The following is a 27024-nucleotide window of genomic DNA, read 5'->3' on the forward strand; positions in this document are numbered from 1 at the left end:
TCCGCCCGTCTCGGCCTCCCAAAGTGCTGGGATTACAGGCTTGAGCCACCGCGCCCGGCCTAAAGCACTTCTTAACAAGACTTTCATGTTCTGATTTCTTCCTACTTCCCCATATTCATCTCTGCCACCTCCTCCCTAAAATACACCTACACGCATACACATAAACATACATAATTCTCCAACCACTCCCAATTATTTGCACCTCCATAAACATGCTACATTCTTTCATTTCTCTGTGTATATGCATCCTCAGCCTACTTGCCATACCCTCAATCTTTCTCACATCTCCATGTGTTAATTCTTGCTCTTCCTTAAAAATTCAACTTTCTTCTCTGAATTCCTATCATGTTTCATAGAGCACTTATCACATTGCACCGTAATTTATGTGTGGACCTGCCTGCCTGCCTGCCTCTCTGTATAATTTTAGTGGCTTTGTAATAATAATATGGTGAGGAACAATATTTAGAAGAATAGGATGAAAGCTGTTGATATTATTCTGGTTAATCACTCAGAAATAAATGGAAAATGGGATTGTGACTGAACATCTATCAAGCAGAAGTAAAGGATGAGAGAGTACAGTTGTTACAGCTCTAAGCCTTAAAAGTGAAACTTAAGGCCGGGCGCGGTGGCTCAAGCCTGTAATCCCAGCACTTTGGGAGGCCGAGACGGGCGGATCACAAGGTCAGGAGATCGAGACCATCCTGGCTAACCCGGTGAAACCCCGTCTCTACTAAAAAATACAAAAAACTAGCCGGGCGAGGTGGTGGGCGCCTGTAGTCCCAGCTACTCGGCAGGCTGAGGCAGGAGAATGGTGTAAACCCGGGAGGCGGAGCTTGCAGTGAGCGGAGATCCAGCCACTGCACTCCAGCCTGGGTGACAGAGCAAGACTCCGTCTCAAAAAAAAAAAAAAAAAAAAAAAAAAAGTGAAACTTAAGAGTGGTATGGACCTGATGAGAACGAGGCCTCCTGAGGACAAGTCACACTAGCCCTGCAGAGGAATGATGGCTCCAGTAGGCAGATGGGAAAACCCATCAAAATGGGACTTTCCAGGAACATAACCATGAAATTGCAATTGAAATGGCTTCTCACTTTTCTTCTTTTAACTAAGTGACAGTAAAGTCATCATGCAGGATGGCATACTGATCTGTGCATGTTGCTAAGAAAAAAGTTGCTAAGAATGAGAACTCGATTTTGAGGATTTGTCTTAAAGTTTCTTCAAAAAGATTTCTCAATGCAAATGGTACACTTATTTAATATATGGCTAAGGTTAGCATAGTCTGCCTGCTGCTACCACAGCCCATCAGTCTGTCTAGCTGCACTGGGGCAGTGGGTGCACCCGGGTGATTCTAATAGAATTCTGCCTGTTTTTTGTTTTTGTTTTTTTGAGACAGAGTTTTGCTCTTGTTACCCAGGCTGGAGTGCAATGGCACGATCGCGGCTCACTGCAACCTCCGCCTCCCGGGTTCAAGCAATTCTCCTGCCTCAGCCTCCCGAGCAGCTGGGATTACAGGCGCCTGTCACCATGCCTGACTAATTTTTATGTTTTCAGTAGAGACAGGGTTTTGCCATGTTGGCCAGGCTGGTCTCGAACTCCTGACCTCAGGTGATCCGCCCACCTCCGCTTCCCAAAGACTCTGATCCTTTTAACCAGCCAATGGGAGGCCCACACAAACAACTTTCCCTCTCCAAAACTAAATAGAACCCAGGATTTATTTGAAGATGTAAACTCATCAGTAATAGGACTGAACGTCTTTTTAATATCAACAGAGTAAATTCATTATGAATAATTACACCTCGACCCTAAAATATTATCAAGTCCTCAGTTACCTCAATGTACTTAAATACCAAAAAAACTGCCTGTGCTGAAATATGTACTGGCTAGGCTTATCTGAAGGGTTATGGGTGATTAAATTCACTTCCAAAGTTAAACCACAATGTAGTAAATAGCAGGTTTCTAATTCTTGCTGAATTCTGTGAGAATTCAAAGAGAATGCTTGTGGTTACAAACTGCTTGTGAGGTTGAAATCGTCAGCCACTACACTTCGTGGGCGCTCCTTTAAAAACCACAGCAAAACACAAGGATGCAAACAGATGGCTTTGAAAGAACTTCGCGTGAGGGGAAGCAGGCGACCAGGGAGGAATGAGCCTGCAGAGGGGACGGCAGCCCCCCACCTCAGCTCTCCACAGGAGTGGTCTCTGGGGTTCCCAGGCTCACAGCAAAGTGAGAGGTGGGGATCTCAGGCGTACCCCTGAGCTCCGGGAGGGCCTGTGGCTCCTTTAATTCCAGGACCACCCGGCTCAGAATGCCTTTGAGCAGCTGCATTTCTCGGAGCAGAAGGTCCACGTCGGGTTTCAGGGCTCCAGCCGATTGTTCCAAGGGCGTCGGCGGAGCGCAGGCAGGTGGCCCAGCAGTCGGGGCGCCGCTCGCCGGGAATTGCAGACGGGTGGAAGTGGTGCTCGGGACGGAGGTGACCGATGGGACCGATCTGGACACCGGGGGCTTTCTGAAGAAAAGCGGCTTGTTTCCAGGAGCCAAGGCTGCGGCTCGTGGGGCGGTGGTGGAGGCCGGGTCCAGGGGAGAACCTGTGAATGCATCACGCCCAGTCACGCGCGGCTTTCATGGTTCTTCTCGGCGCGGGGCTGGGGGAGAGGCGTGGGGCAGTGGGCGGGGATGGGGAAGGCTGGAAGAAGGGTGAGGAGGAGGGTGGCTAGTGAGAGATGGGAAAGACTGGGGGAGGAGGGGGCGGGACCGGACGGGGAAGGGGGGCAGGGGGAGGGAGGGGCCGGGACGGACCGGGAGCTGGAGGGGGGCCCAGACGGGACGGAGAGGCGGGGGAGATTTGTGGGTGCCGAGAGGCGGAAGCAGGGCTGCTCGCCAGGATGGGCGTCCGGGAGGGTGTGCAGGCACTCACCCGGCCCCGGGAGCTGCAGCCACGGACTGCGTTTCCGGACACTGCGGGTGGCGGTGGCCGCCTCGCACCAGTACGATTCCAGCTCCTCGACCTCGGGCTCCGGGACTGTGTACTCAGCGCCCCAGTCGAAGCGGCGCACCGCGCGGCTGTACTTGTAAAACGCGAACTGCAGCGGGGTGTCGCGCTTCTGCGGGTGCAGGCGCGTGTCGCAGCGCAGCACCACCCCGCCCAGCGTCGCGCCGCGGGCCTCCCGCGGACCCATCACCCTCAGCACCGGCGCCCGGAACAGCTCTGCGGAGAAGGCGGGGAGCAACGACGCCGGTTCGTCCACCGCTCCACGACCCAGCTCCTTCCTGCTTCCCGTGAGGGCTCCTTGCAGACCCACAGACCAAGGGGGGCAGGGGAGGAGGCCGTGTGTCCACGTGGAGGGGGAAGGGGAGCCTTCTGAAACGTGGGGCAGGGGGACCGAGTCCACGAGGGACGGGGAAAGCTTGAAAGGAAGAGGGACCGGGCCCCACGCTTCATGTGACATCCCGACTGACAGCTCGGGTTCTGCAGCCTAGGAGAGGAGACGCTGCGCCTGCCTTGCAGGACGCTAGGGAGTCGCTCCTTCGTCCCAGGCCTACGGTGCCCCCTGCCCCTGCCAGAGCTGCCCTTTATATGGGAGTCCCCAGCCAGAGTAAGAAGCCAGGGTGAGCGTTGGGGAAAGGGACCAGCCTCCAAGCAGGCTGCAGATCAAGCGCTCCTTCGCGGCGAAGGAGAGGAGACAGCGTCGGTAGTCTAAGAGAAACCCGCCAAGTGGCAGCTATTTGAACTTCCGCCCCGTCTTTTCCCGCCGAGTTCCTGTCCCAGAATTTCTCAGTGCTCATTTGCCTCCCTCCCGGGGCCCCTGGTCTCTCCCACCTTGCACTGTCACAGCCACCTTAGCGGAGAACATGGGCGCGCTCTCCACCGGGATGCGCATGGTGCCCGAGCACTGGTAGCGCCCGCTATCGCTGGCGCGAGCCTGCAACACGGTGTAGTTGGCGCTGGAATGGAAGTAGCGCACGGCTTGGCCGTCATGGTAGTAGTGAAGTTTGTGGATCACCTTGTCGTACCAGCCGCGGCAGCGCAGGACCAGCGGCTCGCCCTCGAACACTGGAGTATAGGGCACTTGAAGAATCAGCCAATCTGCGACAGACACCACAGACACGCTTGACTCCACAGAAAGTCCAGCCCTGGAGATCTCCCACTCTCACAGCCTCCCTGCTTTCTGCCCATAACTCCTCTCCCTCCCTTCCCCGCCATCTCCCACCGCTTTCTTTTCTTTTCTTTTTTCTTTCCTTTTTTGAGACATGGTCTTGCTCTGTCGCCCAGATTGGAGTGCAGTGGCACAAACTCAGCTCACTGCAACCTCCACCTCTCGGGTTCAAGCGATTCTCCTGCCTCAGCCTCCCGAGTAACTAGGAATTACAGGTGCGCTCCACCATGCCCAGCTAATTTTTGCATTTTTTAGTAGAGACAGGTTTTCGCCATGTTGGCCAGGCTGGTCTGGAACTCTGAACTTAGGTGCTCCGCCCACCTTGGCCTCCCAAAGTGCTGGGATTACAGGCGTGAGCCACCGCACCTGGCCTCCCACTGCTTTCCTGAGCAGACAGGCTTTCCCTGGTGGTTGGCACCCAGTAGCCTCATAGTGCAAGACGTGTTTGTAGGTGACTGGGAAGGAAGGGGGAGGGCTGGTCTTTCTCTTAGCCGGGGAGGCAAAGATGCCAGAGACTTGGCTCCAGCCTCAAAGGGTTTTGACCATAAGAATCAACCATAACCCCTTTAGGATGGTGTCAGGGTCTTCCTGACTGGATCCTGCTTACCTCTCCCTCACCATGGCAGTATTCACTCCTGCCCCATTTCCTCTCTACTTTCTTCACTTTCCACTCCTAACAGGCTAAGTTCCAGCCATACTGAACTGTTGAGACAATTGGCCCTGTTGAGAGAATTGAGCCCAAGGCCTTTGTACCTGCGATTTCCTCAGCCAAGAAGACTCTTTTCACCTATTTAAGTTGAGGCCTGCTTCTCCTGCAAGTCTAGGCTTAGACCTTATCTCCTCCAGAAAACATCCTTGACACCCCAGGACAGCCTTAGGTATCTCCTACAGCACCCCATAATTACCCTGTGATCATTGTAGCACAGTTACATAGCCCCAGCACAGAGCAGATGCCATTTTAGGTGTTGTACATTGAGAAAGAATCCTGCAAGTAATAAGCATAATCCACATGCACTGTCTGTAAACAGTAATTATTCCTATAGTACTCAGTATAATTATTGCTATCACCAACAATTTCCAAACAAGAGGCCACAGAGTATGAATATGAAGTGTGTGTAAGTGCTAATCTGAACACTGAGTGATGTACTTTAAATTCTGAATACAAATTGTGGCCAGGAGTGCAATGGCATGATCTCGGCTCACTGCAACCTCCGCCTCCTGGGTTCAAACAATTCTCATGCCTCAGCCTCCCGAGTAGCTGGGACTATAGGCAGGCACCCACTATCATGCCCAGCTAATATATATATATATATATATTTGTATTTTTAGTAGAGATACAGTTTCACCATGTTGGCCAGGCTGGTCTTGAATTCCTGACCTCAGGTGATCTGCCCGCCTTGGCCTCCCAAAGTGCTGGGATTACAGGATTGAACCACCATGCCCAGCAATCCTGTACCTTAATGAACAAATTATTGTTATTTTTCTTATCCTGTTTTAAAACTCTTCAAGCATCTCAAGAATCAGTTTCTCAGATGACTCCTGTGTACGCATATATACGTATGCAATAAAACTTTGAGTAAGTGCTCAGTTCAATTGCTGCTTTTTTTCTTTAGCAAATCACAATTCACTTTTAATCCTCAGAGCAGTCAAAGACATACATACTGTTATTGTCCCTTCTTTACAGATGTAGACACTGAGGCACAGAGAAGCATCACACTGTTCAACTGAGAGTAGATCCTCCATCTGTGCTCGGCCTGCCAGGGAAACTCACCTTTCCTGTTTGGTGAGTTTCTTTTACTACTCAGAGCTCCCCTACCCCCTAAAGTTCTCTATCCAGCACTCCAGGTCCTCGGAGCCTTTTGCTCTTCTGAGCTGGTCTCAGAAACAAACAGAAATGTTCACACTGTGCCTCACACTGTGGCAGGGGGGTGGGTAAGGGGACCTTTGGGGCTAGGCATGCCTTACTGCATCTCTCGCATAGTGCCATGCAGGTCCCTACCTGCTCCAGAGACTTAAGATAGGCCCCAGTGTGGCCCTTGTTTCCTGCACCTTGGGATTGACCTAGTGTCCCCTCCCACCAGACGGCTAGTATTGCCAGAGGAAACAAGTGCTCCCCCTCCCCTCATGCTCAGACTACTCACCATTAGATACAGAGAGGTGAATGGGGTCACTGACGGGTGCTCCCCGTGTCTGGCATCGATACACCCCTGGTGTCTGCACCTCAATGCTCTTCTTGTGAGAGGGCAGAAGTAGGTGGCCCAAATACCAGAGAGTGCTGATGGGCCGGAGCTCCAGGAGCAGTGGGTGGTATCCATCACACTTCAAAGTTACCCGCTCCCCCTTGAAGATCGTGGTCCAAGGTGGGTGTAGAGACAATATGGGCTTCTCCAGAGTAGCTGGGGTGAGAGGTGGGGTAAGAGGGGGCAGCATGCAAAGAGAATCAAGGTAAGGTGCCCAAAGGAACGACCTGAGTTTGGGAAATCTTAGGAAACCCCAGCTCCCAGACCCCAGCCCATGTACTAACCCATCCCTGCAGGACAGGAGATCACATTCATTGGGTTACAGACTATCAGTCCATCAGCCAGCACCCATTTCTAAATGCCTTCAAGCAAATTTAGTCCCAGTGGTTGAGGAGAGTAGGAAAAGACACTATCCCAGAGCAGCCAAGAAGTGAGGAGTCTACTTGAGCAGGTAACTTAGGGAGTTGGAGTGGAAGTTGTAGAAAATTGGGATGAGAAATGTATAAGACTCACCAGCTTGCCCACCGCTTGGAACTGCAAAACAAAAAAGAAGGAAGAGGAAGGAGAAGGCGAATGGTGGTGATGAGAGGAGACTCTTGATGACAAGAAAGGCTGAATGATCCCAAAACCCGTTTTTCTTCTTTTGCCCATGGTTTCCCAAGCTCTGAGAAAGCCCCTTCTTCTTTACCCTCCAGAAATAGTGAACCACTTGGAAACTGAGGATTGGATACCTACCCTCCGCTCCCCATACCTTGCTCCACCCTTTTCTCCACCACCCAAAGCTCATCTGCTGCCTCACTGCGGACTCACCCAGGAGCAGAAGGGCTGTCAGTGCCCACATGATGGATCTGACTGCAGCAGCTGCAGAAGGATGGAGATGTGCTGGCATGAGATGGGGAACAAAGAGAAAGAAAGTGGCCAGTGGATGCCACTGAGTACTAGGAGATATTGCTGCTTCTCCCACCCACTGCTGGTTCCTGAAGATGGCAGACTGGAACGAGTAGAAGGCAGGCTGAACATCAGGTATCTCAAGTGCCAGGCACTGTCTCATCTACCGCCTCTATAGCCACCTCACAGCTCAGGCCAGCCGTGACTACTGTAAGGAAGGCCTGCAGAACTTGTGTCCTCCACAGCACAAGACAGCCCCATAGAATCCCAGGCTCCAGCAGATGACCCTTCCATCTTCAAGCTCCCATTGACATCCCACGCCCATCCCATCCCTTCTCCACCTTCCAGCCAGCCCTGCAAGGCTCAGCTGAGGAAGACACAGCCTCATGTCCTTAAGGTCCTTTTTCCTGCCCACTCCTGATAACAGACATTGGCGTGAGACCTAGAGAGGTCAATGTTGGGTTGCCTGCCCCCAGAGCTCACATCCTCCCACAATGAGTAGACAAAAAGGCATGACTCACCAACCACCCTTCCCATCCCTATCATATAGTTCCCCAGTCAAGGATAGAAATGCAATGTGTTTCTTCTTCCTCCCTTCCTGAAATCTTGAGTTCTCATAAATTCTTAAATTCTTAATAAGTTAGAAAACTTCTTTCCTACCCACCCCCGATGAGCTCATCCTGAAGCACTTCCACTCACTTATTCCTTTCTTCCTTCCTCCCACCCTTCCCTGCAACCCCTCCTCAACCATGCCCCAGTTCCAGGAATCCTGACCTGTAGCAGAGAAGTCACTGCATCAGCCCCTCAGAAGCCTCTCAGGTCTGACCTCAGGGCTCTACTTCTTGTGCTTTCTGAGCCATGTGACCATACCTGAGCAGTGAGGAACCTGAATTTTCATGTAAATACTTAATGAATTTTCCAACCTGATAGTATGTCTCCTTGGACTCTATCCTGTCCTTATTTGTGGTTGTTTAGAACCGGGACACCTTGATCCCTTGGAAATCAGATGGGAAGGAGATCAATTATCAGATACTGTCAACTCCCAGTGAGATAGTATCTTCCCCTCTTGTGGATGCCTGAAGTTCCACTCTGAGAATCCCCTCATATTTTGCTTAATGGAGCCCCTTTTAAAAATGCAAATGCCTCTTAGGAAAATGTGACTGGTCATTTAAATTATGCTGGTCACTTCAGATCATGTTTTGAGTGCAGGTTTTGATAAAAGAGGTAGAGTCATGTAGATCTCAAACAAAGTAGGGACACATTTGATAATGTGCCCAAGAGTTGGGGAGGCAGAGAAGAACTAATTACTGGGAACAGGGATGATCACCTGCCTGCTTTAGGAGTGCCTGGGCTGGCCAGCACTCCTGTGCTTCCCTTCCAACCTGCTAATTCTTCATCTCAGGGCCAGTGTGTGGCTTTCCACAGGATCCACAGCCTGCCACAGAGGTCTGACTTCTGCACCACATCACCACCTGTATGGTAAGAATGCAATGCAGTTGTCGGCTGTCCTCTTAGGCAACAGAAGCTGGCTCTATTTTGGCTTCTCATCCCCCCAGAACACAGATGTCAGCCCCTTTACTGGATTCAGAAGAAACCTGAGTACACTAAAACTTTGTGAACTGTACAGTCTTCCCTAGAAATCTCTGGAACCATCCATAGTGTTCATATTATACAGTACTCAGAATTTGACTTGAAAAATTTCCCACCAAACATTTCTTTTTTTTTTTTTGAGACGGAGTCTCGCTCTGTCGCCCAGGCTGGAGTGCCGCCCAGGCTGGAGTGCCGTGGCTGGATCTCAGCTCACTACAAGCTCCGCCTCCGGGGTTTACGCCATTCTCCTGCCTCAGCCTCCCGAGCAGCTGGGACTACAGGCGCCCACCACCTCGCCCGGCTCGTTTTTTGTATTTTTTAGTAGAGACGGGGTTTCACTGTGTTAGCCAGGATGGTCTCGATCTCCTGACCTTGTGATCCGCCCGTCTCGGCCTCCCAAAGTGCTGGGATTACAGGCTTGAACCACTGCACCCGGCCCCAAACATTTCTTTATTCTAGGCTCTCCTCTAAGTTTTTCCCAAGGTGAGTCTTCTTACTCCATCTAGGACTTTTCCCCAGAATTTCTTATTCTTCACTCCTTCACAATGCAGACACATTTAGAAATTATCATTTGTAACTTGAGCAATTCTTTGAGGCCTATCACAACACAACATCTGGACAATATATGTTACCATTTGATAAACATTCTGGTGATGAAATGTTCTCAGTGATAATTATGGTAATGAACTAATGCTGTTGCTGCTGATGACAGCTCACTTTAGTGTCTCAGCATGTGGCAGGCACTATGCTAAGTGCTTCATAGATACTACTTCACTTAATTCTTGTAAGGCCCTTTGAGGAAGAATTATTAATATCCCCATTTTGCATATGTCCTCATCAACTCAGTTTCCTACTGAGATGATGAAACTGGGATTTGAGTAGAAGTCTGTCTCCAAAATCTGTTCTCTTGTCTCTCTGATTGTCAGGGATTCAAGATGCTGCTCATGGCCGGCTGCCATTATTGGTCTTTGCAATTTCCCCCTCTTATTGTCTCACCTTCTTGACTTTCATCTACATTACTGTTCTTATCCCCCCCACATAAGCACCCACTGTACAATGTTTACTGTATGTTCCCATATACATGCAATTTTTATCTTTGAGAAATATTTAGTGTTGTTAATTTACATAAGTGGCATTGTGTTCTAGATATTATATTCACTTTTACTTTTAAAAATTAATCCTAGATGTTTCAAATTTGTTCAGATTGCTCTACATGCATCATGTTTATTGCTTTTGACTGCCCTAATATTCTTTTTTTTTTTTTTTTTTTTTTTGAGACTGAGTTTTGCTCTTATCACCCAGTCTGGCATGCAATGGCATGATATCAGCTGACTGCAACCTCCGCCTCCTGGGTTCAAGCGATTCTCCTGCCTCAGCCTCCTGAGTAGCTGGGATTACAGGCATGTGCATCACTATGCCGGCTAATTTTGTGTTTAGTAGAGATGGGGTTTCACCATGTTGGCCAGGCTGGTCTCGGACTCCTGACCTCAGATGACCCACCCACCTTGGCCTTCAAAAGTGCTGGGATTATAGGCATGAGCCACCACACCCGGCCATGATAGCCCTAATATTCTTTGCTTCTGCTACACTGCACTTGTCCATTCCCCTAACATCCTAATTGCTGCCCACTCTCAGCTACCACAGACAATTCCACAGTGGACTTCTTGGTACATATTGTGAGGGCTGGATGAATTAACATATGTAAAGGGCTTAGGACAGGGCTTGGCACATAGGAGGTTTCATGTAAGTTAGTGCTGGTAAGGACATGATGCTTCCCTACAGAGCCCTGAAGTGCCTCTATGGGATACACACCTGAGAGCGAGACTGCAGATTATGCTCATGAGTTACATGCACACTCATTCTAAAACCCAAATCTAATTCATCAGCAAGTCCTGATGACTCTACCTGCTACACTGATCTTTTCGTACAGTAATTTATTCACTGAGTCACTAGAGAGATACTTCTAAAATGTTAACCATATTGTGTTACTTTCCCTCAAAATTCCGCAAAGATAACCTCAGAATAAGTTCCAAACACCTTCCGATGGTCTATAGGGCCCTACAAATCGGGCCTTTCTCTGACCGTTGGCCTCATTTCCTACAACTGTCCCCTTCACTCACTCTGATCTAGCCACACTGTGTTTAGAACAGTTGCTGGAACATTCTGTGCTTAGTCTTGCTCCAGGGCTTCACTTGCTGTTCTTTCTGCCTGAAAGATCCTTGTTCTCCCAGATCTTTATAAGTTTCACTTCCTCACTTCACTCAAATATTACCTCCTCAGAGAGATGGTTGCTAACCATGCTGTCTAAAATAGTATCTCCTCACTGTCATTTGCTGGCTCCATATTTTGCTTTATTTCTCATCGTTGTACTTGTCACTACCCAGAATTGTATTTATTTGTTTGTGGTAGGTTCCCCCCATTGGAATGTAAGCTTCACTGAGGCAGAAATTTTTTCTCATTCGCTGACGTATCACCTACAACAGTGACAGCACATAGCACATGCTGTGTGAGTATTTGTGACCTAAACAAAGGAAGAGATTGAATACTGTGAAATTACTCTCAAAAGTGGCTGCAGAAACTTATACACCCACCGGCAATTCATAGGGCTCCTGTTCCCTCTTGTCATCAATATTCAGTATTTCTTATCTTTGTAATTTTACCAAACAAGTTTTTCTTTTCCTAAATAAGAACATTTTAAAGTTATTTTTATTTTATTTATTTTCTGTAACCCAGGACAGGGATGATAATAATATATTTTTTTTAATTACTATTCTTTTTTTTTTTTTTTTTTCTTTTGAGATGGAGTTTCATTCGCTCTTCTTGCCCAGACTGGAGTACAGTGGTGCGATCTTGGCTCACTGCAACCTCTGCCTCCCAGATTCAAGCAATTCTCCTGCCTCAGCCTCCTGAGTAGCTGGGATTACAGGCATGTGCCACCACGCCTGGCTAATTTTGTATTTTTAGTAGAAATGGGGTTTCTCCATGTTGGTCAGGCTGGTCTCAAACTCCCGACCTCAGGTGATCCACCCACCTCAGACTCCCAAAGTGTTGGGATTACAGGCGTGAGCCACCATGCCCGGCCTAAAATTGTATTCTTTAATGTAAACTTTTCAGCAAAAGAAAGGCATTTCAATACCAAAGGAGTGCAAAGGACAATTTCAGAATAGAGAGCAGAGTACTTCTTTACATTGAATGTCTTTAGCTTTATGATAAATTCACATATAGTTAATGAAAACTAACAGTGCCTGTCTGAAGGAACTCTGGCAGGAAGGCTGTGCTGTAACTCGTATTTCTCCACATCTCCTCTTGTCCAGTGGGAAGGAAGAAGGTTGATACCAAGAGGGAGGGAAAGTTTTAAGAAGACAGGACTAGGATGAGACCTATCCAAACACACCCTCCTTAAACTTCCTCCTATGATTCTAGCAGGTCATTTTATCCCTTCCCTAGTCTCTTCTAAGTTGTAAACCAAATTTTTCTACCTTGGGCTACTGGGCTGGGCATAGAGACCTTTGTGTTTGAGAGGAGCAATGCTACTCCACATCTGATCACCCAGACCTGTTAACACCTCTCAGATCATTACTCTGTATTCCTCCTGTCCCTAGCTAAGGCCCTTATCTGTGAAGGCTGGATGAGAACAGCAGCCTTCAAATCTACCTCCCTCAACCCCTCTTCTAGTCACCCCTTTCACCTTGTACCAGAGTACCAGAATAATCATACTAAACATCACTTTTCATGAGTTCCTTCTTTACCCGAAATTTACCTACAGAATTCGATCAATTTTCTTATGGACATTTAAAGAGCCTCTATAGCACATTTAAGAGCCTCTATATATAGTCTGTTTACTTCTCCATTATTGTTTCCTTCCACTAAACTCTGTTTCAGTCAAAGGATTTACCTTCTTTTTCCCTGACATCTGCATGCCAATTTTCCCCTTTATGCGCTTGCTTACATCATCCCACTCTGGAACATCCTTCCCTGTCTTCTCCTGTTCTCTAGGTCTGTCATGTTTTTCAAGGCCCCACCCGTGTATTATCTTCTTCATGAAATGTGCCTGAACACTCCAGTCCCCAGTGAGTGATCTATTCCCTGACTTCCTATCTTGTTCATCATCATCTCCACTTCCAAATACATAGCTGGTAGTACAATATCCTATTGATAGAGTTTGGTGTTTAATATACTTTGAAACAAATTAACATGGTAATTTACTCATTTTCCTGTTGGTGGATATCTGCACTGACTTCTTTTCAACAAAAGAAAGGTATTTCAATACCAAATTTTGCTTTTACAAGTTTTGTTACTATAAACATTATCATACCTGTTGTCTGGTGTGCATATGCTAAATTTTCTCTTGGGCACATCCACCTAGGCATGGAAGTCTGGGTTATAGAGTATGCAAACGCACTATTCAACTTACAAGATAATGGATGTGTGTAACACGATAAGAAATATATACTTTTCTCTGCTACTTTGGGTAACTCTTTGGCACAGAGCTACCAAAATCCTGGGGATTTCCTGAGTGATAGGGATGAGAGGATTATCTCTTGTTATGTATAATTAGCCCCTTCAATCATACCTGACTTTATGCTAATAAGGTGACTCTTAACTCTGCAATTATAGGGTTGGAACTTTCAGGGGTCTGTGCTAACTCTGAGTAGTTAGAGTAAGAATTGGTAAATTACACAACATCTAATTTGTTTCTGCTGAGAATTAGAGAATTGCTTGGTGTGGAAAACCCACCTTGATCTCCTGGAGGAGAGAGGGGCTGGTGTTTGAGTTAATCATCAATTGCTAATGATTTACTCAATCATGCCTGTGTAATGAAGCCTTCATTAAAAACCCTAAATGGTGGAGTCCTAAGGGCTTCCAGGTCAGTGAACACATGGAGAAGCTGGAGGGTGACACACCCAGAAAGCGTGCAAACGCTGCACCTCTTCCCACTTACCTTGCCCTATGTATATCATCATTGGCTGTTAAGTAAACTGTTTTCCCAAGTTTTGTGAGCCATTCTAGCAAATTATTGAACCCAAGGAGTTGTGACAACCTCTGACTTATAGCTGGTTGGTGTCAAGTACCAGAGGCCTGGGATTTGCAATTGGCTTTTGAAGTGAGAGCAGTCATGTGGGACTGACCCCTTAACCTATGGGGTCTGTGCTAACTCTGGGTAGTTAGAGCCAGAATTGATAAACTGTGGAACATCTAGTTGGTTTCCACTGAGAAGCAGAGAAAAACTTGGAATGGAAACCCACATATTTGATGTCAGAGGTATTGTGAGTGGAGAACAGTTTTCCTTTCATGTGCTGGCTATCTAATGTTTATTTCAGAGACAATGTTGAGCATAGCTGCATTGGGACCTCTGTCAATTACAGAATCTTAAATGGCACAAGCCATAAACCAGATCCATTGTAACAATTCCTCTTCCCTACTCCCTCTCCAGCCTCCCCAGGCTAGACAGAAAGAGATAGGTAAATGCTTGCTCTCCCTCTCTCTCTCTCTCATTCGTTTAGCTCTGTTCTTGCCTTCCTCATCCCTGTTGATAGGAGATCCACTTCCTGAGATTTCTAAGTCCTTGACCAAGGCTGGGTCCCCTGGAGAGAGTCTGGAGATTTAGCTGATGCCAGATATAACATTCATCCTTTAAGGTCCAGCTTCATTCCCATCGTCTTCAAGATGTTTTCCCTTATTTTGCTGGCCCAACTCAATTCAACTAAACAAAATATACTGAGAATTTACATATGCCTCATTAAACTAGACATCAATGACACAACATGGAACAAAGAGCTCAGGAGTATTTTCAAAGAGTTCACCCTCTGGTGAACAAAAATGAGTAATAAAAAATTAAAATGCAGTGTGATGATAGAGGTGCACAGATACACATGGATGAGGTGTACAGAGATGATATTTATCTCAGCCAGCTGCATCCACCTTTCCCTTCCCAGATCTCTGATAGCTTCTACTATCTGTAAATGAATTCCCCATTTAGCAGGAGCTTGCAGGATGCATTCATGCAAGTGGGAGCATTAGCTGAAATCAACTCCATGTAGAGTAGTTATAATACAGCATCTTTGGAGACACATCCACCATGGTACATTGGAAATTGAGCTTCCATTTTTTCAAGTCCATCAAAGTCATGACATAGTTCTGGTCACTCTTGCAACTCCCATTCATACAGTTGTAAATCAGTCCTCTCAGGCTGTAGCGATGTTTATGGACTTCTACCAATTCCCAGATGCCTTCTGATCTTTTTTTTTTCCCTCAAAGGTGCTAAGAATTACCATAAAACTCTCATTTTACCATCAGCATGATTCTATGTCTTTGTTTCTTTGTGGTATGTCTAGAGTGATCATGTGCATGTCTTTTGTAAATCATTTTGGGTCAAAACTGCACAAAATAAATGGCATAAAGAAAGGCCACAGTGGAGAAAATCACACCATGTAATTTAGAATAACATGGTAGAACAGCCATTGGTTGAGGTCATTATAAAATGATGTGCTAACTGATTGAGTTAAGGTTACTATAGAGTCTGTCAGGCCAGCTCTCATTGGCTGAGAATGTACAATAGAAGTCCAAGCATAGAAAAAAGTATTAATATGAGACTAAAACAGAGTCATTATGTGTTATTAAAGAAAAAGATTTCAGAGACAGATGAATTAAAAACAACTATCTGCAACTCTGGCAGTATTATATTCGGTCACTTATTTCTGAGCCCAGTAGGATCCTGTGAGAAATTTTTTATATACCCTGCTTTAATTGTGTTACAGGATGGGCTACTACTCTCTTCTATCCCACAGTGTAAGCCCTCTGTAGACAGAGACACTGTTTTATGAGTATTTTTAACATATCATAAACTCAGCCATGTAGCAGAGGCCAACTGCCTAGTCTATTTGGGTTGCTATAACAAAATACACAAACTGAATAGCTTACAAACAACATAAATTTATTTCTCATAGTTCTGGAGGCTGGAAGTTCAAGATCAAGGCAACAACAGAGTCAGTGTTCGGTGGGAGCTGTTTTTTGGTTCTTATATACGTCATCTTCTTGCCATCTCCTCATATGGTAGAAGGGTGAGTTAGCTCTCTGGGGCCTTTTTAAATAAGGGCACTGATCCTAATCATGAGGGCCCTGCCCTCCTGATCTAATCACTTCCCAAAGGCCCACTTCTTAATGCCATCACCTTGGGGATTAGGATTTCAACATATGGCTTTTGAGGGGACACAAACTAGAACTAAAGAACAGACCATCGCACCAACTAAAGACTAGTATGTCAATAAGAATAGCTGAATGAGGCTGGAAAGAGATAGTAATTAGAAAGGGCGAAGTCCCATTCCAGAGCCCAACACTTAGGGTTTCATTAGGCTGGGGTTTCTCAAACTCAATACAACTGACGTTTTGGGCCAGATTATTTTTTGCTGTGGGGTACTGCCTTATGCATTATAGGATGTTTAGCAGCATCCCTGGCTTCTATTTACGAGATGCCAGTAGTACACACATCCCACCACCCCTCAACCCCCCAAGTGTAATGACCAAAATGTCTTCAAACATTGCCCAATGTCGTCTGGGGAGCAAAATTGCCCCCAATTGAGACTGCTGTATTAAATCCACCTGCATTAGTTCTCTTTAAATCACAAAATTTTGGTCTACATAACAGATAGAAATTCCTGATCTAAAGAGCAGAATTCTGTTGTGTTAAGAGAGAATACGCAATTATAACTAAACTCCAATTCTCACTTTGTACAAATTTATTTACACTCACCTATCTATATTATTCTAACAAAACACTGGGACAACCTGTAAAAGTACTTATGCATGTGTGCAGGACAGGAAGAGAAAACAGAAAGAATCAGATTTATTGGGGTGGTTAAGCGAGATCACAGATGAATTGTTTACTCCTATTCAGCAGTAGCCTTTGTGGTCCCAGGCTTCCGGTGGCCAGATAATTCCCTCAACTCCATAAGCAGGTGACCGAGGAGAACTCTCACATCCTGCATGTGTTTGAGAAGAAGGCCCATCTGGTGATACAGATGGGGATCTGGCATCCCCAGAGGAGAAGAAAAGCCTGGATCCTCAGAAGATGGGGTTGGCAGTGGAGGCAGCGGCCCAGGAGCCTCCTCAGGAGCAGTTCCTGGAGCAGCTGATTTCTGAGGAGCTGGATTCAAGGTGAGAGGTGCAGAGCCGGGGGGACCTGGATTACGGGGCAGGAGGCACATACAAGAGTGAAGTCTGACTCTGGCCCTTCCCTCCCATCCCTGGCCAAACTTTCTTGTTCTCTGAAAGTGGCTGTAGGACTCAATGGCAGCAGGGACTTGAGGACTCTAGTGTCCCTCCTGGTCCAAATTTTAATCTGAAGCTTGGCCACCTCTGTTTGAAATTCTTCAGCAGTGAGGCTTTACCACTGGACAGCTATAACCATTAGCCAGTTGTTTCTCTATCAAGGCTGAATCTAATTCCCTGAAGCATGAATGTGGTAACTGGTTTTAGGTCAGCCTCTTTATTATATATGACATTAGTCTAATTCCTTGTGCTAATGCCCACCTTCAGCTTTTTGAGGACACCCTTGCTAGTCTCTGAGTCACCTCCTCTTCAGGATAGCATCTCCAGCCCCTTCCACTATTTTTCATATGGCATGACTTCAAGCCCCCTTATCACCCTGGACACCTCCTCTAGGAGTGTTTCAGGTCAAGGGCAGCCTCTTAACAGTGGCTCTCAGAATTGAACATAGACTTCAGACTATCCCGTCTTCATTCCAGATATTAAATTCCTATAAATGCCCAGAGAGCATGGGGGGGATGCTAAGGCTTGTGTGGCAGCAGGTGTGGGACTTGCTCAGCTCTTGGACTGGTGAGGTATGCACCACAGTCTGAGGGAGAGGTTCTCTATTTGTGCTGTCTCTCATCATCAGGGATTCTGGCCCATTGTTCCTGTCTCCTCTGTGTCCCTTCTTAACCTGCTCACACCGAATCCCAGCTCACAGGCCAATTCATCCTATCTCCCCTTTTCACTTACATGCATGCCAAACAGACACCCTGCACTCTGATAGGAACTCACCCTGCACTCTGATCTCTAGCTGGGGGCTCTGTTTCCAAACTTGGTTGTCCTCAGTGGCTGCCTCACACCAGTATGAGCCGGAGTGATCTTCTGAAGCTGTGGGGATCTGAAATTCTGAGGAGACCCCCCTGCTTTGCACTGTCCTTCCATTCTTGTAGAAGGAGAAGAGGAGGCGGGCAGCTGACCTCTGCAGGGGCAACATTGTCTGACAGCTCAGGGTCATGGGGCCTCCTGCTTGGGGTTCAGCTGAGGGTATAGCTCTGAGAATTGGCGCTGGAAACAGTTCTGGGAAAAAGGCAAGAAAGAAGAACTCAGCCATCTTATATACAGGTAGACATATGCTGGCGAAGAGCCTCAGGGAGTCATACTTCCTTTCCCGTTTCCAGCAGGAATGGGCTGTCTTAGATTCCATTTGAATCTGTCAAGTTCTTCCTGCAAGTAGACAGGACTAGGAAAGATCCACAGATGGGCAAATCTGATAGTAGTCCAGACACCCAATCAGTGAGCGCTGGGAAGCATAGATCTGGGTGGTAGGAACCATGCTGGACTCTGAGTAGGGCTAGATGACTTGAAAAGTCAATGTTGAGGTCTCGTCCCTTTTGAAGCCCAACTTGGGCATTTGCCAGCAACCTGCTCCATAATCTTTTGATGATCTTGCCACCTCTAGGCTAAAGAAAGACAATTTGGGTTCCCTGTCTCTCCTTACCCTCCCCTGCCATGACGATGCTGCTTCTAGCTCTCACCTTGGACTGTGATAGCCACAACAGATGCTGTTTCTGGGCTCCCAGGACCAGGGCTCTGGAAGATGCCACTGCAGTGGTAGTGCCCGCTGTCTGCCTCTTGTACCGCGGCGATGGAGAATTCCCTGTTAGGCCCGGGGGGACCCAGAGCTGAGCCATCTCGGTAGAAGGTCACCTGAGTCAGTGGCCAGTCTTGCCAGGCCTGGCAGCGCAGAACTAGCGGGTCCCCTTCAAACACTGGCTTGGCTGGACCTTGGAGGATCAGCCAGTCTATGGTCCAGAGAAAGAGCTGAGTGTCACCCAGGGCCTCCCTTGGGAGCTACCCCCAGCGATGCCTACTCCCGTAAACTTTCTCTGAGGGTCCAGGTAAACTCTCACCCCTAGTTGGGAGTATGGGACAACTTCCCTAGGGCCTAGGACTTAGAGCACCCTGGTTGCTTTGGGCTGAAGACTGGGAAGGAAGTACCTCATCCCATGGCCAGTTTCCTAGGGACACGTTCCTGGGTGGGCTCTGGGGCTGAAAGAAGGGGTTTAGGGCACTGTTCAGGTCTTCCCAGGACCTCACCGTAGGACACAATCAGGTGGAAGGGCTCACTGAAAGTGTAACCCTTGACCTGGAAGCCAGCTTCGCTTGCATCAGTCAAATCATCCTCCACGTGGCAGCTGCTCTCCTCGGTGCAGACAGGTCCCTCACACTGCAGTGTCTCAAAACTGGCAGCTGAAGAGGGCATGGCCCAGGGAGAACCAGAAAATGATACTGCAACTTGGAGAAAGAGGACAGGGTTCCTCCATCTCCCAGGAGAATCATCCTTTTTAGAATGAGACTAGTAAGACACCAAAACATTTTTTTCAGAAAGACCCCTGTGAGTGTCTCAGGGGGACAGTTTTGACCTTGATTCACGGGCGCCCAGGTGCTCTCAGCAAATGCACTGTGGTTTGGAGAAGAGGAAGGGGAGAGAATGAAAGAATGGTGAAACTCACCGGCATGACATCCCGCTACTGGTATGGGCAACCAGGAGCAAAGACAATGGTAACTCGAAGCAGGGAGGCATAGGACAGGAATGAAAGGGAGACATCAGATTCTAGTGTTCATTGGGTACTAGACCCTGCTAGCACTTGTGTGCAATATCTTACTTCATCTTCACAAACTTTCCAGGTATGCGACTTTATCCTCATTTAGTACTCTTAAAGAAACACACTTAAAAAACCAAATTAGGCCTGGCATGGTGGCTCATGCCTGTAATCCCAGCACTTTGGGAGGCCGAGGAGGGCGGATTACGAGGTCAAGAGATCGAGACCATCCTGGCTAACACCGTGAAACCCCATCTCTACTGAAAATACAAAAAAAAAAAAATTAGCTGGACGTGGTGGTGGGTGCCTGTAGTCCCAGCTACTCGGGAGGCTGAGGCAGGACAATGATGTGAACCTGGGAGGTGGAGCTTGCAGTGAGCTGAGATCGTGCCACTGCACTCCAGCCTGGGCAACAGAGCGAGACTGTCAAAAAAAAAAAAAGAAAGAAAGAAAGAAAGAAAGAAAGAAAGAAAGAAAGAAAGAAAGAAAGAAAGAAAGAAAAGAAAGCCAAATTAACATACCCAAAGCTTAAAAAGAGACTAAGCAATGGGGCGGGAAAGGCAGGTGTGTCTGGGTCCAAAATCAGTGTTCTTTTTACTTCACTGTGCAGATATGGTATTATGGTATACTTCAGTCCTCAGACCTTCCTCGGGGACTTTCTTTCATATTCTGATTTTCCCAAACTTCACTTGGCTCCTCAGCCTTGAATATGTTATCTATCAAAGAGCTTTCAGTACCCAGCGGTGTCTCTCCTCCTTTCTCCCTCCTCCTTGCAGGTCTTCACTTTTCAGCCATCTCTATTTTAATGTCCTCTGCCACTTGAATTTTCCCTGGCAGTGGCATAGAGCTTTCTCTGTCTTTTCCCCTTCCTCCCAGTCCATACCAGTAACTGTGGAACAACTCTTTTCTCCAGATTGAAATTTAGAGTTATCCATTTCTTACCACATCTTCTCAACCTAGCTCTTACCTTCATGGTAGACCCAGGCAAGGGAAGTGACATGTCTCCCTTCTCTGGGACTGCTCCTTATCTCCCTTACTATTCTCCCCTTCCTCCAGCCTCATGACCATTCACATGTGCATACTTCTTCACTCCATCCGACTGTCATTTCGTGCCCCACTTGCCTTTATTCTCTTGCACTCCCAATAGCCCAACGTTCTTCTTTGATTTTGTCATGTCCCTTACCAAGGCCCCTCTCTACTTCCTAATTCTCATCACAGCAGTACCAGGTGTTTTCTTTCCATCCTCTCTCAGCTCCCTTCACTGTAATGCTACCTCTTTTCAGTTCCTCCACTGTCACTCAACTGTGCTCTGCCTCCTCTCCATTTTTTCTTTTTAAAAATAAAATCTTTGCAGTGGCTTACGCCTGTAATCCCAGCACTTTGGGAGGCTGAGGAGGGTCGATCACGAGGTCAGGAGATCAAGACCATCCTGGCTAACACGGTGAAACCCCGTCTCTACTAAAAATGCAAAAAATTAGCCGGGCTCAGTGGCGGGCGCCTGTAGTCCCAGCTACTTGGGAGGCTGAGGCAGGAGAATGGCGTGAACCCTGGAGGCGGAGCTTGCAGTGAGCCGAGATCGTGCCACTGCACTCCAGCCTGGGCGACAGAACAAGACTCCGTCTCAAAATAAATAAATAAATAAAAATAAATAAATAAATAAATAAAATAAAATATTGTCTAGGCACGGTGGCTCATGCTTATAATCACAGCACTTTGGGAGGCTGAGGTGGGAGGATCCCTTGAGCCCAGGAGTTTGAGACCAGCCTAGGGAGCATAGAGAGATCCTGGCTCAACAAATAATTTTTAAAAAATTGGCCAGGCATGGTGGCACTTGCCTGTGGTCCCAGCTACTTGGGAGGTTGAGATAGGACAACTGCTCCAGCCCAAGAGGTCAAGGTTGCAGTGAGCAGTGATTGCACCACTGCACTCCAGCCAGGGTGGCAGAGTGAGACCCTGTCTCAAAAAACAAAATAAAAGAAAATCTTGTTGGGTTACTGGGAACTCACTCAATAAACCTTAGGTAGTAGGTACTATTATTTTCATCTTACAAATGATAAAACTGAACCAGAGATATAAAAAGTGATTTTCTAAAGTGACATAGAGCTGGTAAATAGAAGAGGGGCTTGAAACCAGAGTATCTGATTCCAAGTCTGCAGTTCTTATCACAAGAAAAAAACAAAAAAATTGTCCCTAACCACAAGTAGCTCTCAATTTAGTGGAAGACACAGGTAGATGAAAATATTATTTCAGCATAAGTAGGAAATATTATAGTAAGAAAATGTATCGCAAGCAGCCATTGGAGCAGAAAGAAGCATTCAAGAAAAGCTGCCTGGAAAAGATACCACTTAAGCTGAGTCTTTAGGGGTACCTACACATTTGCAAGGAGGAGGAGAATAGGGGGCCATCGAAAGGGCTCATTTCAGGTGGAGATGGTGGTATAAGCAAAGCCTTAGAGACAGGCAAGTGTCTGGTGTGTGAGTATGTAACTATGAACTGATTGAGATTTATTAGAGCATAAGTTACAAGGCTGAGAGGGTAAAAGCAGAGGCTGCTTGGCCTTTTGTGCCATGATAAGGAATTTGGGTTGGTAAACTTGAGTTTTAGAAATTGTTCTGTCTGCAGGGTACAGAATTCATTTCAAGAACACAAGATTTGGACAAGGAAATTAATTAGGAATTTACTGGACTAGCCCAAGTCATAGAGGATGAGGACTTGTCCTAAGACATTAGTGATGATCCATGGAAGGGACTGCTTCTATGAACAATTTAGAAGGTAAAACTTGCCAAACCCAATGATTGATCAGATTTAGAGAATGAAGAAGAAGGAAGAGTCTGGATTGTTTCTCAGTTTTATGGCCTTGTAAGGGTAGATGCTGGTGTCATTAGCTGAGATCAGAAATAGTGGAAAATGAATTAGATGAGGCGGGGGGCAAAAGGACAGATAAGTTCAGCTCTGGTCACATGGTGCAGAGACACCTGTGAGATATGTAGGTAGATATGTCTGGTATGAAGCGTGATATTTGAATGTGAAGCTCAAAAGCATGGTTAGGTTGGGGATATGATTTGGGACTCTTAAATACAGAGTTATAGTGGCAAAAATTATATAGACAAATAAGCTTATGAAGGAGATTGTCTAAAGAAAGAGGAGTACAGAGGCAAGGCTATAACTATAGAGAACACTAGTGTTTAAGGGGAAGAGAAGAGAAGCTATTAAGGGATCAAGAGAAGTCCATGTAGTATGAGGAGAAAATGGTGCCATGGAAGCCAGGGTAGTAGAGAATGCAAAAAGGAGTAAGTGATAAACAGTGCAGCAAAGAAGTCCAGCAGGATATGAACTGAAAAGCATGCCATAACCCAGTCAATATGGAGGTCATTGTGCCCTAGACAAAACCGATTCCAGTGGAAACCAGGCTGCAAGCATTGAGGAGTGTGTGAGAAGTGAGGAAGTGGAGATAGGAAGTGCAGACTATTCTTTTAAGAAAACTTGTCTCATAAGTGAAAAAAAAGAGTTGAGATTAGAGCCAGAGAGGACATCATGGGCAGAGGGAACTTTCAGGATGGAAAAGGCTTGAAGATTTTTATATTCAGAAAGTCATTCAATCCTGCACACCAAACTTTCTTATACCTACCCTTCTTATTCCACTTGAACACTGCTTCTCTGGAGGGCCAGAATTAGTCCATGTTTCTTTCCTTCAGGTCCTTTCCCCAAAGTTAAACAAAGTTCCATTCCCATACCAATATTCAAATATTTTACTTACCTAGTAGCATCTGGGATGCCCAGAGCACACCAAGGGAAAGGTAGAGGGCCCAGGCCATGAGGACACAGCCCAGCTTCATGGTGACTGTGTTTAGGTCTCCTGCAATCCCAACAATGATTTTCTTCAACATGAAACCTCTTTGATTAGAAAAGAGGAAGTAAATCTAACTGTCTCATCTCCTTGCATCTGGGGTCTATTTTCATTTTCAAGTTTGTAATTGGCTTTCATCATTCAGATTTGGACAACATGCTTTCAGCATAATCTCCATCCTTAGGGCTGTGACAAAATGGTAGCACTCTCAACTGTTCTCAACTGACCTCACAGAGGTCAGAGGACTTTCAAAGCATGTCATTGTCTCATAGCCAGCTGGCCTTCATGTACACTCTGGGAAAGGTCAGTGCAACAACCACCCTTTTCACTGGTGATGCAACTGGGGACAGAAGGTGGGATGTTGTTTTAAGGCCAATAGAAAATCACTGGGGAATCAACGATGAGAATTCAAATGTCCTGCCCATTCCAACACTTATATGTTTCTAGTGACTAGAAGGTAGCAAGACAGAGAAGGAAGATTAGTCATGGCACCAAGTTAGATATCAGATGAGTCTCTAGTAGGCTCTGACTATCCAAAGCCCACACAAATATGCATGCAAATTTCTCTAGACTCGTGTCAGCTTTCTGCTTCTGAAGCATGACTAAGGCTGCTCAGTCTCAGTGGAAATATGAGTACAAGGCAGGGAGAGTTCACTGGGAAACAGTAGAGGAAAAAGAAAATCTATTCCCACAGGATCCAGCAGTTAGCTCAGAGCTTAGGCTCATAGCCAAAGCTCAAGCCACTGATCCTGAGGAAATTAGAGACAGGAGACATCCGATATCTTGAGAAACCTGAGGAGACTCAGGAATAGGAGCAATACAGAGGCTACAGCCTCTCCCTTCAGTTCCAGGTGGCCTTCTGGGAACTATTGTCCCTGGCTCTGAATGTTTTCTATTTGTTTGAGACCTCCTCAATGGCAGGGCCCATGTGTCTTTTCACAGTGACCACATTCCTCCCCTTTCTCTCATCATAACACCCACCAGACCTCCAGTAGGTTATTTGGAGATGAGATGAGCCATCAGAAATGGGGTAAGGTAGGCCAAGCACTGTGGCTCATGCCTCTGTAATCCCAGAACTTTGGGAGGCCAGGGTGGGCAGATCACTGGACTGGAGGTCAGGAGTTAAAGACCAGCCTGGCCAGTATGGTGAAACCTCATCTCTACTGAAAAAAAAAAAAAAAATTAGCCGGGCGTAGTGGTGCTCGGCTGTAGTCCCAGTTACTTGGGAGGCTGAGGTATGAGAATCATTTGAACCCAGGAGGCGGAAGTTGTAGTGAGCTGAGATCACACCACTGCACTCTAGTGAGACTCCATCTCAAAAAAAAAAAAAAAAAAAAGAGGGAGAGAGAGAAATGGGAGAAGGTAGTTTGGTCCTCCTTGAAGGCAGAGAGAGGGACAGTATGACCCTTCAACTGTGCAAAAACCACAGGTCAGAGCAGGCACATCAACCACACGGGCATAAGAGAGTGGATCTTTCTGAGTCTAAAATAAGCATTTAGAATAAAATTTCCATTATCTGAGAGGCATATGCTTTTGTGCAGGTGGCCCCAGGGAGGCCAGGGGTGGTTGACTATGGGTGCTGGGAAAGGCAGTGAGGCAGTAAGCCTTGCAGCTGATGTGATGTGAAGCCTCAGAAGAGGAAGAAAACCCTAGCTAGCCCTAATAGTTTATTTTATTTTATTTTATGTATTTATTTATTTATATATATATTTTTGAGACAGAGTCTTGCTCTGTCGCCCAGGCTTGAGTGCAGTGGCACAATCTTGGCTCACTGCAAGCTCCGCCTCCAGGGTTCAAGCTTGCCTCATCCTCCTGAGTAGCTGGGACTACATGCACATGCCATCACGCCCAGCTAATTTTTTGAATTTTTTGTAGAGATGGGGTTTCACCGCGTTAGCCAGGATGGTCTTGATCTTCTGACCTCATGATCCACCTTCCTCGGCCTCCCAAAGTGCTGGATTACAGGTGTGAGCCACCAAGCCTGGCCATACAAATTAAATAAATAAAATGTCTTTAGATGTATTGCCACTCCTAAAACTACATAAAACATAGACCCTCAGGATTAGCTAGAGGCTAAGGGGCTTCCAAACAAATCACAATATCTTTCTCTTCTTATGTCACCCTTTCTCCTTAACTGCCCTTTCCAAAGTGTCTTACCCGAATAGAGACCCTCCCCTATAGCATCTGCAGCAATCCTTCCAGGATCCCACTCTCAATATGGAAAGCAAGGAGCCCTCTGAAAATTTGGGTTGAAGCTATCAAGGTCTTTACACTGAAATTTCCATTAAGCTGCTGGGAAAATTTACTCGTTTGAAGCTTAATCAATGAACTATTTAGAATAGATGTGATTCACTGCAGGGGGGTGAGGGGAAGCAACATTGGGTCTGCTGTGTGTTCATGGACACTGAGATTCAGTTTATTGAGTAAGTTCCCCCATCAGGATCACCTCAGAATACTCAGGGGGTGATGGGACAAATCCCAGCTCTCATCCCATCCCAAGACCAATTAGGTGGTGGATGCCCTCCTTTGCTGTTCCTGGTTTGTCACTAGTGGACTAATGCTTATCTTCTCTTTATTTTTAATTGACTAGATAAAACATTTATTAAAATGTGAAGGTGAAAAAATAATACAGTATATACTTTTGAACCCTTATATGGTTGAAGGAACAGAATAGTACTGTTATCCTTGAAGTACTGCATGGATCCCTGTCTGATTATACTGTCTTCCCTCCCCACCATCATCAAACACAATCCTTTCCTTGTATTTCTCACTCTCTTTATTTTATGTAGTAATCATTTTGTATTTTTGAACTTTTTTTTATTCTATTTTTTCTCCACTTCTATGAATAGTATTTATTTTGGAATTTTCATAAAATATAAACATTATTTTAAAAACAGTTTAGATTTACAAAAAATACAAAGACAGTACAGAAAATTCCCATGTATCCTGCACCCAGTTTACCCTATTATTAACATATTAATATGGTACATTGGTTGTAACTAATGAAACCTATATTGTTATATTATTATTATATTTGTCTACTTTTATTGATTCTTTTACAATTAAAATTATTTTTTTCATTATATATTTATTTATTTATTTTTATTATACTTTAAGTTCTAGAGTACATGTGCACAACATGCAGGTTTGTTACATATGTATACATGTGACATGTTGGTGTGCTGCACCCATTAACTCATCATTTACATTAGGTATATCTCCTAATGCTATCACTACCCCCTTCCCCACACCCCACGACAGGCCCCAGTGTGTGATGTTCCCCTTCCTGTGTCCAAGTGTTCTCATTGTTCAATTCCCACCTATGAGTGAGAACACGCAGTGTTTGGTTTTCTGTTCTTGCGATAGTTTGCTGAGAATGATGGTTTCCAGCTGCATCCATGTCCCTACAAAGGACATGAACTCATTCTTTTTTATGGCTGCATAGTATTCCATG

At 46.2% G+C, this 27024-nt stretch overlaps 2 protein-coding genes and 1 long non-coding RNA gene across 4 annotated transcripts; 1 reads left to right on the forward strand and 2 right to left on the reverse strand.

The window, feature by feature from the left end:
- Nucleotides 1–1692: 1692 nt before the first annotated feature.
- Nucleotides 1693–8975, reverse strand: FCRLB (Fc receptor like B). 2 transcript variants are annotated; one of them, XM_017892675.1, is made up of 6 exons: nucleotides 7203–8975; nucleotides 6906–6926; nucleotides 6294–6548; nucleotides 3816–4082; nucleotides 2913–3058; nucleotides 1693–2583 (listed from the first exon to the last, which is right to left on the reverse strand). In XM_017892675.1, exons 1-6 carry the CDS (start codon nucleotides 7441–7443, stop codon nucleotides 2353–2355), a joined length of 1161 nt encoding a protein of 386 aa, XP_017748164.1. In that variant the 5' UTR covers nucleotides 7444–8975; the 3' UTR covers nucleotides 1693–2352. The 2 variants fall into 2 exon arrangements, with proteins under 2 accessions (XP_017748164.1, XP_017748163.1); XM_017892674.1 differs by having other exon boundaries at nucleotides 2913–3203.
- Nucleotides 5608–7280, forward strand: LOC108542591 (uncharacterized). Its single transcript, XR_001889309.1, has 3 exons — nucleotides 5608–5728; nucleotides 5837–5935; nucleotides 7088–7280. It is a non-coding gene; the product is annotated as an uncharacterized LOC108542591 (long non-coding RNA).
- A 6808-nt stretch (nucleotides 8976–15783) lies between the features above and the next one.
- FCRLA (Fc receptor like A) lies at nucleotides 15784–23852 on the reverse strand. The gene is made up of 5 exons (XM_017892676.1): nucleotides 23481–23852; nucleotides 19218–19370; nucleotides 18656–18922; nucleotides 17913–18197; nucleotides 15784–17049 (listed from the first exon to the last, which is right to left on the reverse strand). Exons 1-5 carry the CDS (start codon nucleotides 23608–23610, stop codon nucleotides 16757–16759), a joined length of 1128 nt encoding a protein of 375 aa, XP_017748165.1. The 5' UTR covers nucleotides 23611–23852; the 3' UTR covers nucleotides 15784–16756.
- Nucleotides 23853–27024: the final 3172 nt, after the last annotated feature.

Source organism: Rhinopithecus bieti, unplaced genomic scaffold (assembly GCF_001698545.2).
Source record: "Rhinopithecus bieti isolate Rb0 unplaced genomic scaffold, ASM169854v2 scaffold_22442, whole genome shotgun sequence".
NCBI classification, from domain to species: Eukaryota; Metazoa; Chordata; class Mammalia; order Primates; family Cercopithecidae; genus Rhinopithecus; species Rhinopithecus bieti.

Bases quoted from the DNA above. Each gene is read 5' to 3' on its own strand.
- FCRLB (XM_017892674.1), bottom strand. From the start codon at position 7,443: ATGAGACAGTGCCTGGCACTTGAGATACCTGATGTTCAGCCTGCCTTC. The intron at 6,927-7,202 runs GTGAGTCCGCAG...TTTGTTTTGCAG, and splicing joins GACAGCCCTTCTGCTCCTGG to TTCCAAGCGGTGGGCAAGCT. The intron at 4,083-6,293 runs GTGAGTAGTCTG...TGTCTGTCGCAG, and splicing joins TCACCTCTCTGTATCTAATG to ATTGGCTGATTCTTCAAGTG.
- FCRLA (XM_017892676.1), bottom strand. From the start codon at position 23,610: ATGTTGAAGAAAATCATTGTTGGGATTGCAGGAGACCTAAACACAGTC. The intron at 18,923-19,217 runs GTGAGGTCCTGG...TCTGGACCATAG, and splicing joins CCACCTGATTGTGTCCTACG to ACTGGCTGATCCTCCAAGGT. The intron at 17,050-17,912 runs GTGAGTTCCTAT...CCCGTAATCCAG, and splicing joins GCTAGAGATCAGAGTGCAGG to GTCCCCCCGGCTCTGCACCT.